General features: G+C 40.5%; 1 protein-coding gene across 7 annotated transcripts in view; it reads right to left on the bottom strand.

Moving 5' to 3' along the window:
- LOC123764803 (Calmodulin-binding transcription activator) overlaps positions 1-16,055 on the bottom strand; it is a 671,468-nt gene extending 655,413 nt beyond the window's left edge. For 2 of the 7 annotated variants that reach the window (XM_045752966.2, XM_045752967.2), the window contains exon 1: positions 15,596-16,054. In XM_045752966.2, coding sequence (XP_045608922.2) covers positions 15,596-15,699 — 104 coding nt within the window. In that variant the 5' untranslated portion in view covers positions 15,700-16,054. Of the gene's footprint in view, positions 1-15,595 lie in introns of all 7 variants that reach the window. The other 5 variants (XM_045752964.2, XM_045752965.2, XM_045752968.2 and 2 more) reach the window with 4 other exon arrangements.
- Positions 16,056-18,314: the final 2,259 nt, after the last annotated feature.

Here is an 18,314-nt window from a genome sequence, read left to right as displayed (position 1 = left end):
TGAATAAACAAAACAAATTAATGAATTATACTAATGTATAGAAATAGAGTTGGAGGTATCTGTTGTAAAACTCCATATTTATAATACAATACAATAACACCAGCCTAATGTCCCTGATACATGGTGGTGCCCCTTGCTTGGTCCCCGCGAGTGATCACGTCCCTGGGGTTCTAAACTGTAATGTTGAATGTTCTAACTACTCGTCAGTTAGTTGAACATAAACATGTTTTGAACTAGAGCGTTCATTTGCTCTCCTGCCCGTTTTCTCCATTAAATGGAGAAAACGTAAAATAAATAAACTTTTTTTTCTCCGTAAAAAATGCAACTATTTTGCCTAACCAGAAACGTACAAACCTAACAAGCATCCCACCTAACATTACTATCGAGGCCGATGCAAACAAAAAGTCAATAGTCCTTGCTCTAATTCTTACAATTATGTCGCGTATTTAACGGAGTGGTTAATGTACAACACGGACATAATCCCCCCCAAGGGGCATCAGGGTAAAAGAAACTCTGCCCATTGTTTCTCGCCGGCGCCCGGGATCAAACCCGGGATCATAGGATCACGCGTCCAGTGTTCTGTCCGCTCAGCCACCAGCTCCCTTGACAGAGGCAGAAAGAACACCAGCCATTTCCACACTGAATGTATTAACCCCGATAACACACCATTAACACACATTATGGCATTAACTGCAACAGTAATACTTTTGCCAACATGGAAGAGGGGAGGGGGAGCGTAGGACACACGGGAAGGGCGGAAATAGGGAGAACGGAAGAGGGAAGGGGAGGGCAGAACTGGAAGGAAGGACAGGGAAATGGGAGGGAGGGGAAGAAACGGGGAGAAGGGTCAGAAAAGGGGAGGGTAGGATAGAGAAGGGGAGCGAAGGAAAGGATAGAAAAGAAGACGAGAGGAGGATGGAGAAAAGGAGGAGAGGATAGAGAGAAAGAGGAGAGGGGAGTGGAGGGAAGGTGGTGCATTACAACAATTTTGAATTTAAATTTTTTAAATTTTCAGAAAATATATGACACATCAAACCTCGGATATGAATTGGCTAATTATTAATGCATTCCACGACATAAAAAAAAAGTTCCACCACACCATCTTGGATTTTCCTCAAACTCGGTGAAGTTTGAAGATATACGAGGGTGATAAACTAGTGTAAATTATTAGCAATGTTGATTAATTAGTGCCAGATATGTGGGTCAAATTTCCGGATGACCCCTTGACCTCTATTGGTTAAAAAATTCATTACTGTTAGTTTATAAATTACATAAAAAAAGTAAAAATATATATTGTAGCTAAATAATAGTACCGTTTGATAGTCTTAAGAATATTTTTTGCTAAATTTGACATTTATGATATTATTGACATAAAACTTTTTTTTGGAGGGGGGGGGGAGCAACCCCCTCCCCTAGGTTACATAAATATGAAAATATTTTTGTATTACTTTATTATTTTAAGTATGGTCTACAACTTGTATATTGAGTTTTGGTGTATATTTTGTTACATGTATTTTATTTAATGTTTACAAAATTGACTATTTAAAGCTACTTTTTCTAATGTGTAATCCTATTCCTGTGCATATATAGGAGTGGTACATATGGAGATCGAGCGACCATATAGCCTAAGCTTACACTCAGCCTATGCTGATATGTTTTTTTCTATATTCAGCATACGCCTTTTGTGACGATGTCAACGCCATCTGTTGAGCACACCCGTTCCCATTTTCTGTTCCCTGGTGGAAAGCTGTGATCTTAGACACCTGTGTAGTTTCCTTCTTACTATACAATTTTTACTCCTCAGAAGTTATGTGGAGGGTGGCTTGGTCGGCAAGGGGTTAGTTCACCCAGGGCCGTCCCTAACCCAAGACTTCTTCCAGTGGGAATATGTGGGCAGAGTCGGTGGAGACTGATTTGTCTGTGATAACCAGTGAAGTCTTGGTGATTGGAGTGACGTAACCAGGGATGGCCCAGTTGAGTTACGAGATGGAATTAATGTCTGTCCTCTATGTTAAGGCTTGTTATAGTTGAAGCCTTAAGGGGAAGCCAGCCAGCGTGTTGGTGGAGAGTCGAAGTGGTGGTTTGACACAGTGGTAATACTGTAGAGGACTAGTCCATGATTTACTTGCAAAGGTTGCCTGTCCTTGACAAAATAAATTATTAAATGTATGGAAATACGTACTTAAACAAAAACAAACTTCATCAGAAAATGTAATACAACGCAGTACAACGAGCGGTTATCGTGAAACACTTGTTTCATAAGAGGTCCATTTGATAAACACTTCGACGAGGAAAATTAAGTTTGTCCAAGGATATTCAACTATTCTGAGCCACACGCGAAGCGCGTCGAGGAAAAGAAAATGGGAATGCCTTGGTAAACGTGAAACTGAACGGAACAAACTTATGGTAAAGTATTCCACTCGGAGATGAGGTGGGCAAGGCAGAAAAAGTTTGCTTTAGGCCGAGCTGGTCGGCCGAGCGGACAGCACGCTGGACTGTGATCCTGTGGTCCCGGGTTCGATCCCGGGCGCCGGCGAGAAACAATGGGCAGAGTTTCTTTCACCCTATGCCCCTGTTACCTAGTAGTAAATAGGTACCTGGGTGTTAGTCAGCTGTCACGGCCTGCTTCCTGGGGGGTGGAGGCCTGGTCGAGGACCGGGCCGGCGGGGACACTAAAGCCCCGAAATCATCTCAAGATAACCTCAAGATAGGCTCCATGCTTGTGAATATCGGCAGGTAGCATTTGGAATTCATAACTCCAGACCGTCTTAAATTGATTTAACATGGCAGGATATTTACAGAAATTTAGGAGATACAAAATTTGGCTGAGAGTGCCATGGTTCCTTATCCTCGTGTCGCTGTCAAGTGGTACATGGAAAAAGTCTGCGCATCTCGACAAGGACAACAGATCTCTTGGGCGCTAGCTTACCTGTTACTGTCCACTGAAAGTTTGCTTTAACTTTCAATTATTTGAACAATGATAGTCACCCATGTTAATTTTTTGCACGATTTACACTTGGTTTACCCGTGGCACCGTTTATGTCGCTATACTCTCGCAGCCCGTTGATCCTAGCAAGATTCAGAAGAACAGTTCCAACAGAGGAGAAATGGGGAGAAAGACGCCGGTTCCAACAGAGCCGAAATCGGAAGAATACTGTTGCAACAGAGGCGAAATGGGAGAAAGACGGCTGCAACAGAAACGTTGTAGAAATGAACAGGTCTTAAACGTAAATCATGACCGTAATAGTAACAGAATACATCAGATGACTTACAAGCAGCGAAAACAATCATAGACCATCCATTTATCCAATACCTGTAGTTTACTAAATTGGGTTAACATCAACCATCCATTAATCCAAGTAGTTTACCAAGTTAAACCAACATCAACTATGATGTGCGCCGAGGCTCAAATCGGGAATTTATGTTCGTTGTGTGATAAGGAAGCGGAATACTGGAGCCTCCAGGGAATAATTCAAATATTTTCACTGTGATGTGCGAGTTTGTGAGTTACGATTTAAACCTATCGGTTGTCAGGCTCCGCAATGCTACCATCTACTTTAGGCTTCTATCCTGCATGTACACTTTTATTCCTAATAGATCTCGGGATTAAAATTAGCTCTCAGTATATCTACTCTAACAGATGCATCTCTTTGTGTGACAGTTTACAGTTCGCTTGTTACGGCAGGGTTATTTTACCTTCTTTGGATGGGTTATACGTGGTACATCACAGATTTGTCTCCCATTTATATAGTCTGGTGATCATAAATGACTTTATGGAAGTTGGGGTCCTTGGATACCGTTGGACCAGACAAGGAGCTCGCATAATCTTGCGTGTCATCGTCATCTTAAGGGCAACGTTCGTCGCCATGTTCGCCATAAAATAAGAAGAAATGGCAAAATGATTGCTATCACAGATATATAAGGTGGCCTCCAGCCCCCAATTTTCCACAATACCGTGGATTTTGACCTTTACGCCTTGTACTTAGTGGTAACTTGCTGATTGACTTGAAATTAGTTTTATATTTTAACCAAATCAATTCACGTGAATTGGCGAGATGTGTGAAAATATTTTAGGTGATTGAACGAACAATGAAGTAAATAGTATTCATAATGTTACTACATTTCGCTCTCAAATACACAACTGATTTTTCACTAGCCATCTTTAAAAATCGGCTCCTATCGTATTGTGCCCATTTTAAAAAATTATATCCTTTTAATTAAATTTAGTTATTACAGAACAATTATTAAAAATGTAAATGCTTATTAGAAAAGTTTGGAAAACTATGGTGGTCAAATAGTGATACTTTTACGTACCATTTTTCCAATTGGTTGGAATTGCTGCGAGGCTGTCCTAAGTGACCAGTTAAAACATCACACTGACTTTGCTGTCAACACAGCAAAAGTTTGTTTAATCTCATAAAACGCGCAACTTTGTTTTCATTGAAAGGGTAATGCATCAAGTTAAATTATATATTTAGTGATTTCAAACAATAAACACAATGGGGCTGTAATTAATATATTTAAATTTTATTTGATGTAAAAATGTAAACCCATTTTCTTTAATATTATTACTGAAGGCCATTAAACATCCTATCACTCTTAAGTGCGTATCAGTAGACGGTGGCAATATCTAATGGTCTCCGTAATGGGAAATTTTGTATAGCGTTCCAGCCGAGTCATTTCGCCTCACACCTACACTTCGTCAGACGAATCTCTTGAAAATATATTTCCGGCAGAGCACAATTAGAAACTACAGTACTACTATGTGGCAGATGTGTTAAGATAGTCGCGCATCTGCAAAGGCCAATAGAAATAATTTAGCATCCAAATACATGAGCAGAAGACAAAAGACGAATCGGAAAAAAGAATAAATTTCGCCAGGAATTTTATCGAGGGGGTTTGTGACTGAAAGGAATACGCGTCAACTCCTAGCCTAGTGCCTTGCCCTCCGGTCGGCTCGTCCAATGTCAAAATTATACCAGTTATCCGCGCCGAAATCTTTATTTTGCTCACACACTTGCACAATTTAGCACAGCCAAAAACACAAACCAACCAAACACGGTAACTGCAATGTTTGTTTTCCAGTTAGGTTACCAAAATTGGCCCCACGTACACACCCCCCTCACCATCCTGCTCAACACTGGCCCAGGCATCCCCTCCCCCCTTCCCTATGCCCCGTGCCCTATGCCATCGGTCTTTATACAACAATACAAATATTGAAAAAATCCATTAGGGCTATGAGGGGGATGCGAACCTACGACCCTGGCATCGCCAGATGCATACTCTCCCACTAGACCACCGCGGACTTGTGCAAGTCATATAACCGGATACCTACTGAAATCACAGGTCTGGGGCCAGATTCACGAAAGCACTTACGAACGTGTACATCTTTCCTCAATCTTTGACGGCTTTGGTTGCATTTATTAAACAGTTTACAAGCATGAGAACTTCCATTTAACTGTTGTTATTGTTATAAACAGCCTCCTGGTGCTACGGAGCTCATTAACCTGTTTAATAATTGGAAACAAAGCTGCCAAAGATTGAGAAAAGATGTACAGGTTCGTAAGAGTTTGCGTAAGTGCTTTCGTGAATCAGGCTCCTGGAGCCCCTACTGAAGCCAGACCAAATTTTTACTTATGACCCACAAGCACTCGGCTGGAGGGGGAAACCATTCAATAGCTCGCTTGATAGAGCTTCGGCCTCACATGCGTGGGGTCCACGGTTCGAGTCTCCTAGAGCTCAAGTGAATGGCATGTTTATTTCCACGGAAGTGTGGATGACAATTTATATGACGGGGTTGTAGGTTCGAGTCCACCGCATAGCCCTAGTGGATTTTCTCACTGATATATATCACGGTAATGTGATTTGTGTGTGAATACAAATATTTTATATAAACAAATCGGTTATTTCGTTCTAAATTAATTCCTTGGTTTAAAAAAACATGAACTGTTTTTTGTTTAGGATATCCATTTAATGTTAAACAAATATAGGAGTGGGTAAGTGAACTATTTGGCCGTTTCCAGAACCCTTGTTATATATATATATATTATATAATATTATTCAGCACACGTTACAAGTATTATGCATGACTCTCCTTAATGCAAATAACCATTACATGCACATGATAGCATAATACCTACGGTCGCCGCATGATCTTCACCAATTGTCCCACTTTCCTTTACTGCGTGACACATACCGAGTACAATTATGCTATTACACAGTCCCACTCCCCCACTAATACTGCATGACCTCCTCCACCGGTGATACACACAAGTGCATGGCCTACACACAGACAATCACTTACTACCATGACGGTTATCTCCCTAAGCATGTAAGCTGCCACAGCTTGCACACATTTTTCTGCATTAGAGAGCACCACGGGCACTTTCGTGGCAGTGGACAGCCACGACAATTTCGTGATAATTACCACTAGAAATACTACAGTAAGCTAAATACCACCCTTGTACCCTGACAAAGTGCACTAAGGTAAATATGCCTCACAACACTGTCATGAAAATACTTGAAACTGTTTATTACAAACGATTTTAAACTCTCGTATGACCCAACAAAATTATTTTATGTATAACAACATCAACGGTATAGTGCCACCATTAAAAGAAATTAATGTAACACATTAGAGCACTCACGGCAGAAGGTGGTGAACCTGACCAAGGAACAGTTTGGCGGAAGCCGAGGCGGAGGGGAGGAATAGACTGAGAACACGAAGGTAGACGAAGGACATCACATAAGAGTGTGCCTATCTTTGGATAATTTCCCCTCTTGTTGTAACACTAAATGTTGGATCACATCTACCAACCCCATCCTGACCACACCCATACCAAACATCCACTGCAAGTGTCCCACCAGCTCGCCAAAACACACATCTTCCACCAGCTTACGAGAATACACCCTTCAACCCTCACACGGCGTGCCGGATTAAGGTTTCAGGGGCTACAGCCTAGGGACCTCTACCAGTAGCACAGCTGTAATTTGCATATAATAAGTTGAAGGTGTAAACATATATCTACCCATCATAGACTAAGCTCTTCCTCATCGCATTGAAGCATATAAAATGTTAATTCATTATTTACTTTCCTGGTCGAATTTCCAACAGTGAAGACATTTCAGTAGCAGTAGCTATGTTTCAGAAGATTTATTCCAATGGCAGCGAGCCTGAATTTGTGCCTGAAATTCTTTGCTTCAGGAGCTTTGTTAGGCAATTTCCTAAATTCAGGCACTACGAGCTTCTGGTATCTACACCCTTGTAGTAAACAATGATTAACTTCATTTCCTAATGTTGACATAACACTATGGATTTATTTGTGCTTAATGATAACTAATGTGACTGGGGAGAGGAGCTTCTCCAAAATGAAATATCTAAAGATAGTACACAGATAGACAATGGTAGAAGAATTATACTAAAACAGACTTGCTCTCATGGCAAGTGTAAACGATGTTCTCAATAGCTTACAATTTACTGATGTTTTGCATAAATTTGTTTCCAAGAAATTACGCAACTGTTTGAATTTTAATTAGTGTTAGCCTTGTAAAAATCTATTTAATTTTTCTTGAACTTTGTTTTCCTTAAAAAAAAAATATCAGGTGGAGGCCTCGCAGAACCATGCAGCCAAAGGTCCTACAAAATCTTAATCTTGCCCTGTAAGTCACACCGGGCCCACACCCCACATCTTTTACCAGCTCAAAAAAAAAAAAACTTCAAACCCTCTTTTTTTCCATCAGCTCACGAGGACACAAACTTAGTATCAGTCAGGAAGAGGAGAGGATACATTCTGAAAATCCTCAAGACAAATAAAAGAATACTGGAACACTTGATGATATACTGGACTTGTACCCAAGATTGACAGTAATACATCAATTATGTAATATATGTGATAAATTAGAACTTGAGCTTGCAAAAGCATCTTAATCGCTCTCTGTGGTTAAGTTGTATGTATGTATGAAGTGAAGCATTTAAAAACTGCTATTCACCTTTTGAACCCGCACTTTAATCATATTATTTATAGAAAGAACATACAGTACCTCGAACACTGTTTATGTAGGACAGACGTAAAGGAATGTATTTATGTATTTAGATTAGCATTTTAAAAAGACTCCACTCACATTTAGTTAATTGTTCAAATAAATAACTGAACTAAATGTTTAACACCAGATATATCTACACATCTAGTAGATATATATGGTGTCCTAAACAATTTCCTAGCTGAGATATAGCATACAAGCTAGTATAAAGATTTTTCACCACATTTGTCTAATTCACTTAAATTTGTTTAGTTGTAGGCAAATTTTGCTTAATTATATCTTTTGTCTATTATATATAACTGTCCTAAGACATGACAAAACACAGTTTGCTTACATATTTATATCGTCTTACATATACATTCAAGTTTTATTTACCGTTTCAACTCCACTTGGGTTGACATCGTGCTAGAATATCTAAAGGAAATTGCTCCTAGTAACAAGCGAGTCATTCTTTGTTACAATTTCAAAATATAATTTAGTAAGAACTAGATTTATAAAATAAAACTTTTAAACACTTTCTCCAAAAATATTTGCTGATTATGTGTGTGTGTGTGTGTGTGTGTGTGTGTGTGTGTACTCACTTAGTTACGTTTGCGGGGGTTGAGCTCTGGCTCTTTGGTCCCGCCTTTCAACTGTCAATCAACCGGTGTACAGATTCTTGAGCCTGCTGGGCTCAATTATATTTACATTTGAAACTGTACGGAGTCAGCCTCCACCACATCACTGCTTAATGCATTCCATTTGTTAACTACTTTGACACTGAAAAAATTCATTCTAGTGTCTCTGTGGCTCATTTGGATACTAAGTTTCCACCTGTGTTCCCTTGTTCGTGTTCCACCCGTGCTAAATAGTTTGTCATTGTCCACCCTGTCAAGTCCCCTGCAAGCCATATATCACTAAGAACTCTAAATGACTCGACTAGGATTCGAACCCATGACTCGACCAGGATCACCCATAAAGGTACACAGTACCATGACTGGTGCGATGGTCATCGTACCGTGTACGTTTAGGGGTGATCCTGGACGTCATAGGTTTGAATCCTGGTCGGGTCACTTAGAGTTCTTAGTGGGATAAATATATATAATTCTCACAAAGGTGTGTGTGTATGTATATATATATGTGTGTATTTATATATATTATATATATATAATATATATTCATTTTAGTGAAAGGCTGTGATGGGTGGTGTGTTTCCCCATCAAGTTATGACACCTGACAACACTTTATTTTATCCCCAACGATGGATGAATATTTAATAACATTTCATCAACACCTTGCATCAAGAGACCCCGGGAGGCGTGGCCAACACATGACTCGTAGAAAAATATAACCGACAAGCAGGAAAATATTATGTCACAACCTGGTCATCACCCAGCTACCACCACACAGCGAAGCAGTGTCGTGTGAGGACGGGGGAGGAGGAGGAGAGGCCGCTAGGTGTCGTGTGAGGCGGGTAAGGAGGCCGCGAGGTGTCGTGTGAGGGGGGAAGGAGGCCGCGAGGTGTCGTGTGAGGCGGGTAAGGAGGCCGCGAGGTGTCGTGTGAGGGGGGAGGAGGCCGCGAGGTGTCGTGTGAGGGGGGAAGGAGGCCGCTAGGTGTCGTGTGAGGCGGGTAAGGAGGCCGCGAGGTGTCGTGTGAGAGGGTAAGGAGGCCGCTAGGTGTCGTGTGACGGGGTAAGGAGGCTGTGAGGTGTCGTGTGACGGGGTAAGGAAGCCGCGAGGTGTCGTGTGACGGGGTAAGGAGGCCGCTAGGTGTCGTGTGAGGGGGTAAGGAGGCCGCGAGGTGTCGTGTGAGAGGGTAAGGAGGCCGCGAGGTGTCGTGTGAGAGGGTAAGGAGGCCGCGAGGTGTCGTGTGAGAGGGTAAGGAGGCCGCGAGGTGTCGTGTGACGGGGTAAGGAGGCCGCGAGCTGTGAGGTGGAGGCATAAGGGGAAGAGCTTGAGAACTCGTATAAACTAGCTAACAGAAACTCTAATTCTCCGTCATAAATCCAATACAAGAGCCCCAGTTTGGTCAGCAATAATAGACTTCAACTCAACAAAGTGTGTACGCTATATCTTAAAAAAAGAAAAATACATACAGTATAGAAAATGTTGCTATCGCACATATACTTAGAATAGCTGTGTTTCAATGGGTTATCCATAATGGTCTCTGGATAACAGACAGGATACATCACAAAGTTAGTGCGTGTCCCCCCCCATCTTGCCTATGTTAGAGCGTGTCCTCCCCCATCCCCCCCCATCTCAAGATAACCTCAAGATTGCCAAGGACGCCTCCTTAGGATCCTTTACATGCAGGACGCAAACGTGCGTCATGAATCACTTATATTGCGTCACGAGTGCCCTTGTTGTGGAGGTATAAACTCGCGCCGCGCATGATGACAAACCTGCCAGAAATTTCATTTTAATTTTTATCGCCTTAACAATAACAATACATTTCTCAATATATCAGTATACAAAGAGGTTAACAATTTGGATTGTTACTCTTCATTACCTTGTTTTCTTCAATTATTATATCTCTTCATTATCACCCCCCATTATCATGCCCTCTTTGGGTCAGTAGTGGAAAGGGTTAGAGGCACATAATGGGCTCACGGATTGAACTCATTCATCTACCTATGTTACAGTCTTCATAAGCTAGTTACAAGATGTAATATATATTGTTACAGCGCCAATAATGTAGAGACCAACCATAAGTACAGTCTCTAAGCCAACAAACTGACATATCTGACATATGTGGAAACATATGTTTATCTTCCACACCGCCCCCCCCCCCTCACCCCCATCCTGTGGGCAGTGGAGGAAAGGTTACAATCACTTAGTTACTACCTACAGTTAGCAAACCGGGAATATTTGGCAAAAATTTCTGGTAGTAGATCATTTTTAATATTTACATATTTTTTGGAGACTAAAGTAATAGAGGGTAAAGGGTCCCAGTAGTACAGTCGGGTTCGTTCTCGACTCACAATTAAATATTTTGGGTTCGAATCTCGGGCGGAGCAGAAATAGTTTGGCGCATTTCCTATCAGCTCCTATTCCTACATTTCCTCCTAGTTCACTGTACCAGCAAGTAGGCACCCAGGAGTTAGTCAGCTTCTTAGGGGGTTGCATTCTGGCCGGGGTCAGTAATTCAACCTCGGAGGGGAAAGGGGGGTGGGGCCCTCGATATAAGCCAAACGTGTATAAATACATTCTAGTTGCCTGTCCCCAACACATAGAATTATAATTATTTTAATGTTCTCTCTAAATTCACGTGTCTTTTCTCACTCCCTCACATAGTGACGGAGTGCGCGCGAATAATTTAGCTGACACTGTTTACATTTGGTCAGATCTACATCAGCAGGTAATGAAAATTCCCAGAGATACTTAAAGCCGAGTCTAAGCCGAGCAGTAGTAACTTCTGAGAGTCTGCTGAGTTTATTGGATGATCCTCAGATCTGTAGGTCTTCTTGCATGTCAGTAGGATGATAAACGATTTCCAGTATTTCACTACCAAACCCCCTTTTTTTGTATTAAAAAAAAACAAAGTAAACTTTAATCTTTCTTGGTTTAGTAATCCACAAATTATAATTAATAATAATTAATTGTGTCGGGGGACAGGCAAGCAGGGTGTATATACGTTAGGTTTATATCGAGCCCCCCCCCCCTCCCCCTCCTCACAAGTCGGTTTATTGACCCTCCCCCCCCCCCCCCCCACCACCACTAAGATGCAACCTCTCAACAAGACAAGCTGACTAGCTCCTGACTACCTACTTCTTATTTTTTTGTTGGGTGAGCAGGCGCATTAGGTGACAGGAAATGCATCCAAAAAAAGCAAACCGTTTTTTCTTAAACAGGGGGTTTGGCGGGTGCATGGAATGGATTTTGGCCTTTGTTTGAGGACAGGCTGATTTCTGTCTCGCCCAAGATTCGAACCCGAAATTCTCAACTACAAGTCGAGAACGAACCCTTGTGTGCTTTACATACAACCTTTAACTAGTCCAATATAATGGGTCCTGTAGCAGAGTGGTCTACATGCTCTGCTCGAAATCAAGGGACCCAGGGTTCAATAGCCCAGGAAGTACAGAAATTATTAGGTACATTTCCTTGTGCCTGATGTCTCTGTTCACCTAGCAGAAAGACAGGTATCCAAGAGTCTGACAACTGTTGTAGACGGCATCCTTAGTAATACCTTAGTAATCCAGTAGTGGTCAGTAGTTGGCCTAAGAGGTCCTCAATAAGCATAAGTACAGGCTTCCTGACTCTGACAATGACAATTTTAAGTATATCATACTGTATACTGCATGATCTTGGATGAGGTATGGGCACTCATCTTATCTATAACAAAATTATATGGTTGGTTGACATATTAGGTTTGATGGAAAATAAAGATATGACATTCTAATCTACTGTCACATGACCATAGAGCTGGAAGGTTCTATCGTGAGAGCTCTCCAGACTGAGGCCAAAACATCTTACCCAATGATTTATATATCTAGGAGTACAGTATGTACAGTGTTTTAGGCAAAACTTAAAATAATTTGAAAAAAAAAAAAAAAATTATTTGAAGGTGTGAAGCAGTAAATACTTAATACTAAAAGTCAAGCAAGCTAACAAATATTGAAAAAGTTCAAGAAAAATAACAGATGAATACAATAAAAAAGCTGATACAGTACTTATACTTAATGATGAGGCATAGTCTATTACTGTTACAGAATCAGTATTTCTAGCAACAGTACAGTAGTTTATTTACATTAATAACAGAACAAAAACACTAACGATTTTTATGATGTGACAACTTGAGAGTACAGACGGCTGGTCTAAGAATAGTTGCAAGATGATGGTATTTTATAACATGAAAAATCAAGAATTTCAGCAGAGGAAATTAAAATAAAACTTAAAAGTATGTGTATCATTTGGAGAATAGATTGAGTAAAGAAGGAAAATGTCTGAGAGATATGTGGAGTGCAAAAGTTAATATACCACAAGATTGAGGAGAGCATATCAAGATGATTTGGACAGTAGGAAACAAATAACTAAAGATTTTTTTTAAATATTACCGAATACTGAGAGGTTCTGCCACACAATCACAGTGGGAAAAAGCATGACCAGGACAAGTCAGGTATCATTAGTCTAGGGCTACAATCACCATATTAAGAGTGCCACAAATAAACTAATATACAACTTTAATAAATATTTAAATAAAGAAAACCTTTACATAAATTTCATGGCAACTGATTATTAGTATTTAACCTTATACTAAAGGCAAGAGAATAGTTTATAATACTTAGAAAAATACAATAAGATCTATGGGTATTCTGTTTGCCAAAACAGGCTAGTCTACCATGATTGCATGGTGAAGTAGACTCCATATTTTGGTTAACCAGTAATTTGTCCATTAGCCAATTCTTTCCAGTTCACTGAGGGATCCATTCGACCACTATCAAATCAATTAAGGACTGTAATTAATATATGGTTAAGCAACATTTTTGTTTTACTGTATTAATAAATATCTAAAAGGCTTAACCATGCATTAACCATGTATTTAACTATATTACTCACCTTGTTGTGTTCAAGTTAATGCCTTCCATCCTCATAAAAGTGGTAACTAGTATAATGGTAATTTATGCATGTACCAGACATGATACTGCATTTATAGATACAATGCATAGCAGTCAGCATGAAAGACTATTATTGTACATCAACAAAGTCAACCATGCACAGTATTACAAATAATAAATAAAAAATACATGTTGTCACATAGGTTGTATCCATTTTGGAGGAAGTATTATACAGTGCCATCTCAAGCATAAATGAAGAATCATTTGAACAATTAACCCTTTACCTGACTTAAGGACCTACTGTACTATGCTTTTGAGAAAATAAAAAAATAAGAAAAACACAACTTTCATTGCACAACTTTCAAAATTAGTTGCATTTTCCCATATCTAAGCAGGATTACATTACAGTGCTTAATGGATTACATTACATTCTTGTAAAGCCACTAACATGCATAGCATTTTTGCCAGGTCCTTAATCCTAATTTTCCCTGAAATACGACCCGCCAAATCATTTAACCAGGTACCCATTCACTACTGGGTGAACGGAGGTGTAGTTAAGGATTGGTTCCTAGTCAATGCTTCTTGGCCAGGATAAGAACCCAGGGCCAAATCTCTCACGAAGTACAGCACAAAAGTGTTACTACTGCGCCACGAGGACTGCTAATGTTGGATCTGTTGTATCCAATAAGCACTGTGCTGGACTTGTGTGTGTTACATATCCTATAGTACAGTGGTATATGTTTTTGACACAACTGAGGATCCCGGGTTCGATCCTCAGGCAGGAAAGATATGGTTGAGCATGTTTCCTTTTACACAATGCTTCTGTTCACCTAAAAGTAAATACTGTAGATACCTGAGAGTGAGGCAACTGTTTATTTATTTATTTATATACAAGAAGTACATTGGGTTTGTGTGAGTACATAATATTGGTGTTCTTGTATTCTTGCCAAACCACTAACACGCAGAGCGTTTTGGGCAGAGGGACAATGCATTTTACAAGACCTTTTTCCATTTCCAACTTGCTTCTTCATGGTAATGGCTTTTTCTGATTTTTCTGGATAAATTAGGATAAATTATTCAAGATTAATTTGGGTCAGAATAGCCAAGACTGGGTCTTGTTGACTAACTGGGTCCAGTAGTTGAAAATATGATCTTTTTTGTTTTAAATGACCAACAATGAGTAACAGTGAATATCAATAACCAGCATTAATTTGCCAGTTTTATAGTTCTACACAGCCAAGCATTAGTTACTGTGTATTAGCTTGGTACCATATGGTGTCATCACTCTAATGTTGACATTTTTTTTAGGTAATAGACATACTGTACATGACCTTTACTTCAGCATTGACATTAAGTAAAAAACATAAAACAGCCCTGTGTACATGAGGCCAATGATCATATATGCCACATTTACCAAGTCCTGCCATTAGGCTACATGTAGCTGGAAAATAGCTATATGTCAACTGGAGTAAAAAAAAAAAGATACAGAAACAATTAATGGTAATATATAATTTTTAATTATAAGATTTTATTTTTTTTATTTCACATGAGCCATATTCTAGGTATTAATTAATTTTGTCAAGAGACAGGAAGCCTGTGCATATATATATATTCTTGGGGCTTGTACCAAGGTTCTCCTAAGGTCAAACCACTGACCTTCATCAGGCTACAACCTCACGGCAGTTGCCTAACTCCCAGGTCTCTACTTACTGCTAGGTAAACAGAGCCATTAGGTGAAAAGAAAACTGGCCAACCACTTCTATCTCGCCCGGGAATCAAACCCAGGTTCCCCAAATACAGGTCGGGAACCAAGCCAACTCTACTACAAAACCCACAATAAAGCCTTTCAATAACTATATGGCACACGACCTCAGAGTAATATAGTCTTAAGGCTCCCAACATGGCATTATATGGCAGCTGGCACTCTCCAAATGACATTCTCTATGACAACTGCCTGAAGGGAATAGACAGCAAGACACACATACACACAGACGATATGTTAATAAGACAATCACACTTACCGTGACCAGCCTTGAGGGTCGTTAGCTAAGGTAATGGTAGTAGTAAGATAGTTTGGTGGAGGTGTAGGAGCCCTGGCCTGCCCCTCCACTCTCACCACCCTCATCCACCTTCTTAAAACACTACAGTTTGAGCCAAGTGGTCTAGTCTAATACTGCGTCTCACTCAGTCACACTCGGGGTTATAATGCTAAGTCCATACACGTGGTGGGTTAGATATAGTGACTAAATTAGTAATACTCCAGGTTCAACGATCCACACTGAACTTCCATCAAAACATTGACTACACTCGTTTGGAAAAGAAGGAAACTGTTGACAGCCTTTGTTGAGTTAATTTATTAATACAAAATATACAAATTATTATGAGAAATTGCGACTGTGTTTAGCGCCACTGCAATATTCTTCAACCTGTGGCTCGTTGACCCAGTTTATTGTACAAATTGGGGTGTCGTCTGCCAGCTGGGCTTTAGCAGACGAAACGGTCGGCTGGAGCGGGAGATATGAGGCCCCTCGGCCACCCTCACACTCATGTCTGCCTCGCCTACCCTCATCTTTCCTCATATGTCACTACCACCATCCCCTCATTCTTTCCCTCATCTCTCCTCACATGCCACAGCCACCCCTCACAACCTTGCCTCATTTCTCCTCATATGTCACTGCCACGTCCCCATCCTTCCCTCATCTCTCCTCACATGCCACAGCCCCCCCCCATCCTTCCCTTATATCTCCTCACAGGCCACTGCCCCCCCCCATCCTTCCCTCATCTCTCCTCACATGCCACAGCCACCCCCACCCCATCCTCTCCCAAATGTGTTGCATCCTGTATCATATGGCTAGTGTAGATAGATTGAGGTGAACATTAGCCAGACATCACGGGCAAATAATCTATATACAGCATATGAGAGGGAATGTCTGTCTGCTTGTCTGTCCAAGGTTGATGGCCAGACGACCTAGTCTCGCCCAACTTTGGAAGGAAAATGATCTGTGGTACGAGACGGCCATAAGCTGGTCAGGACCAGCCTTAGTTAAAGACTTAAAGAAATAACAGCATTTATAGAGCCCCCCCTTCCCCATGATATTTTCATGGAGTCAAGTGTTAAATATTTGGGTGTTTTTACTCAGGTTCTTATTATTTCATAATCATATATTTTGAAACCCAGAGTTGGGTCAGTTTCTTAATATATTTTCTAGCAGAAGGGGAGGATAAGGGGGGGAAGGGGACGAGGGAGGGTATGGGGGAGATTGAGTGAAGAGGGGGAAAGGGTGCAGAGGGGTAATGAGACTTTGGTGCAGCTGGGTACCCATTCAATCCATATAAGAATGTCTGTCTGGCCAAGGTTGGAGGCCAGATGCTTCTGGCTATCCTCACCCAACCTTGTAGGGGCGAATAGTTTGGGGTACAGGACTGTCCCCAGAATAGGCTGGTCAGGGTCATCAGAATTCAAGAGGGAACAGTGTGCCAGGGTCACATCCTGACCCCCAGGATGATGATGATATAGCATAAAAAAATCGACTATCCACAGCTTCAAAGGCCTTATAAAGCCCCACCCCTTTCCTTCTCAGGGAAACTGGGAGGACCTTTGACAAGCCACTGACTTCCTTTCCTCGTCAAGGTCACTAGTGTTAGTGGCCCCTCAGGTAAAATTCTGGTAAAAAATTCAAAGGAAACTGGTAACTATTATATGATTTAATTTCACACTGCTGAGTGAAGCCTGTTTGTAGACTTTGAGCTTCCCTTCCCATAGTTCATATTGAGCCTTATCCTACTAGTTTTTCCTGGAACATGACTCGCTAATCAGTTTACAACCAGGTCCCTATTTCCTGCTGAGTGGACAGGGGTGACCAGTTAAGAATTAGCACCCAGTCAATCCTCCCTGGCCAGGGTTTGAACACAGATGAAATCAGTGGCAAGGCATCGAACAAGTGGATTATCACAATGCCACCATGACAATTTGTCAACATGTTTTTGTTGCCTAATCCTTCTTCTAATATTATTGTGCAAACACTATAACTTCATGAACATATTCTCTTACTTAATCCTTCCATACTTAATTCATTAAGGGTTGCAGTGCAAATGATTTTTCTAGCTTAGTTTTAAGTTCATTAAGACTGCCATGACTGCACCATTTAAGCATGTTTAAGCTTAAACAGTGTGGAAACTCTTTGTCAATTGACTATATTCTCACACTATGCTAGGTTAGGCATGGAAGGATATCAACAAAACTTGTGGGTAAAATGACTCAACAGATCTCACACCATTATTCTTTACACTGAGGAAATAATTTGCCAAATACTGTATTTAGGTCACTGCATAGTTAGCTTTAATAATCTTCCTCTAAACTTAAGGAATTAAATACTGTACTGAAAATATATTAAATTGCATGAATGTAAGGATACCGATATTATGTACCTTGTACAGTAAAGTATATAAAAAAAAAGGAAATAAACTAGATACTGTATCTAATTAAAGCCTATTACCTAAGTAATAATATAGTTTTTCTGTTGTGTATGAAAAGTCACCCTTACAAATAGTAAAAGCTTGGATATATAATCTCTCACTGGAGCCTCGATGAAGAACGTGGGATGCGAGTGAACTAACGAGCCTGCTAGTTCAATCACCATTATACAGATATTTACTGGTAGGTAATTAGAGAGAGATGCAGTCTTTAAATGCTTACAGTGGTGATTCACAATCAGTAAGAATAAGCCTACAGTGAGGTGT

This window comes from Procambarus clarkii, chromosome 48 (assembly GCF_040958095.1).
Source record: "Procambarus clarkii isolate CNS0578487 chromosome 48, FALCON_Pclarkii_2.0, whole genome shotgun sequence".
Taxonomy (NCBI): domain Eukaryota; kingdom Metazoa; phylum Arthropoda; class Malacostraca; order Decapoda; family Cambaridae; genus Procambarus; species Procambarus clarkii.
The sequence above is the reverse complement of the archived record's forward strand: the minus strand, read 5'-3'. Positions and strand labels throughout refer to the sequence as shown.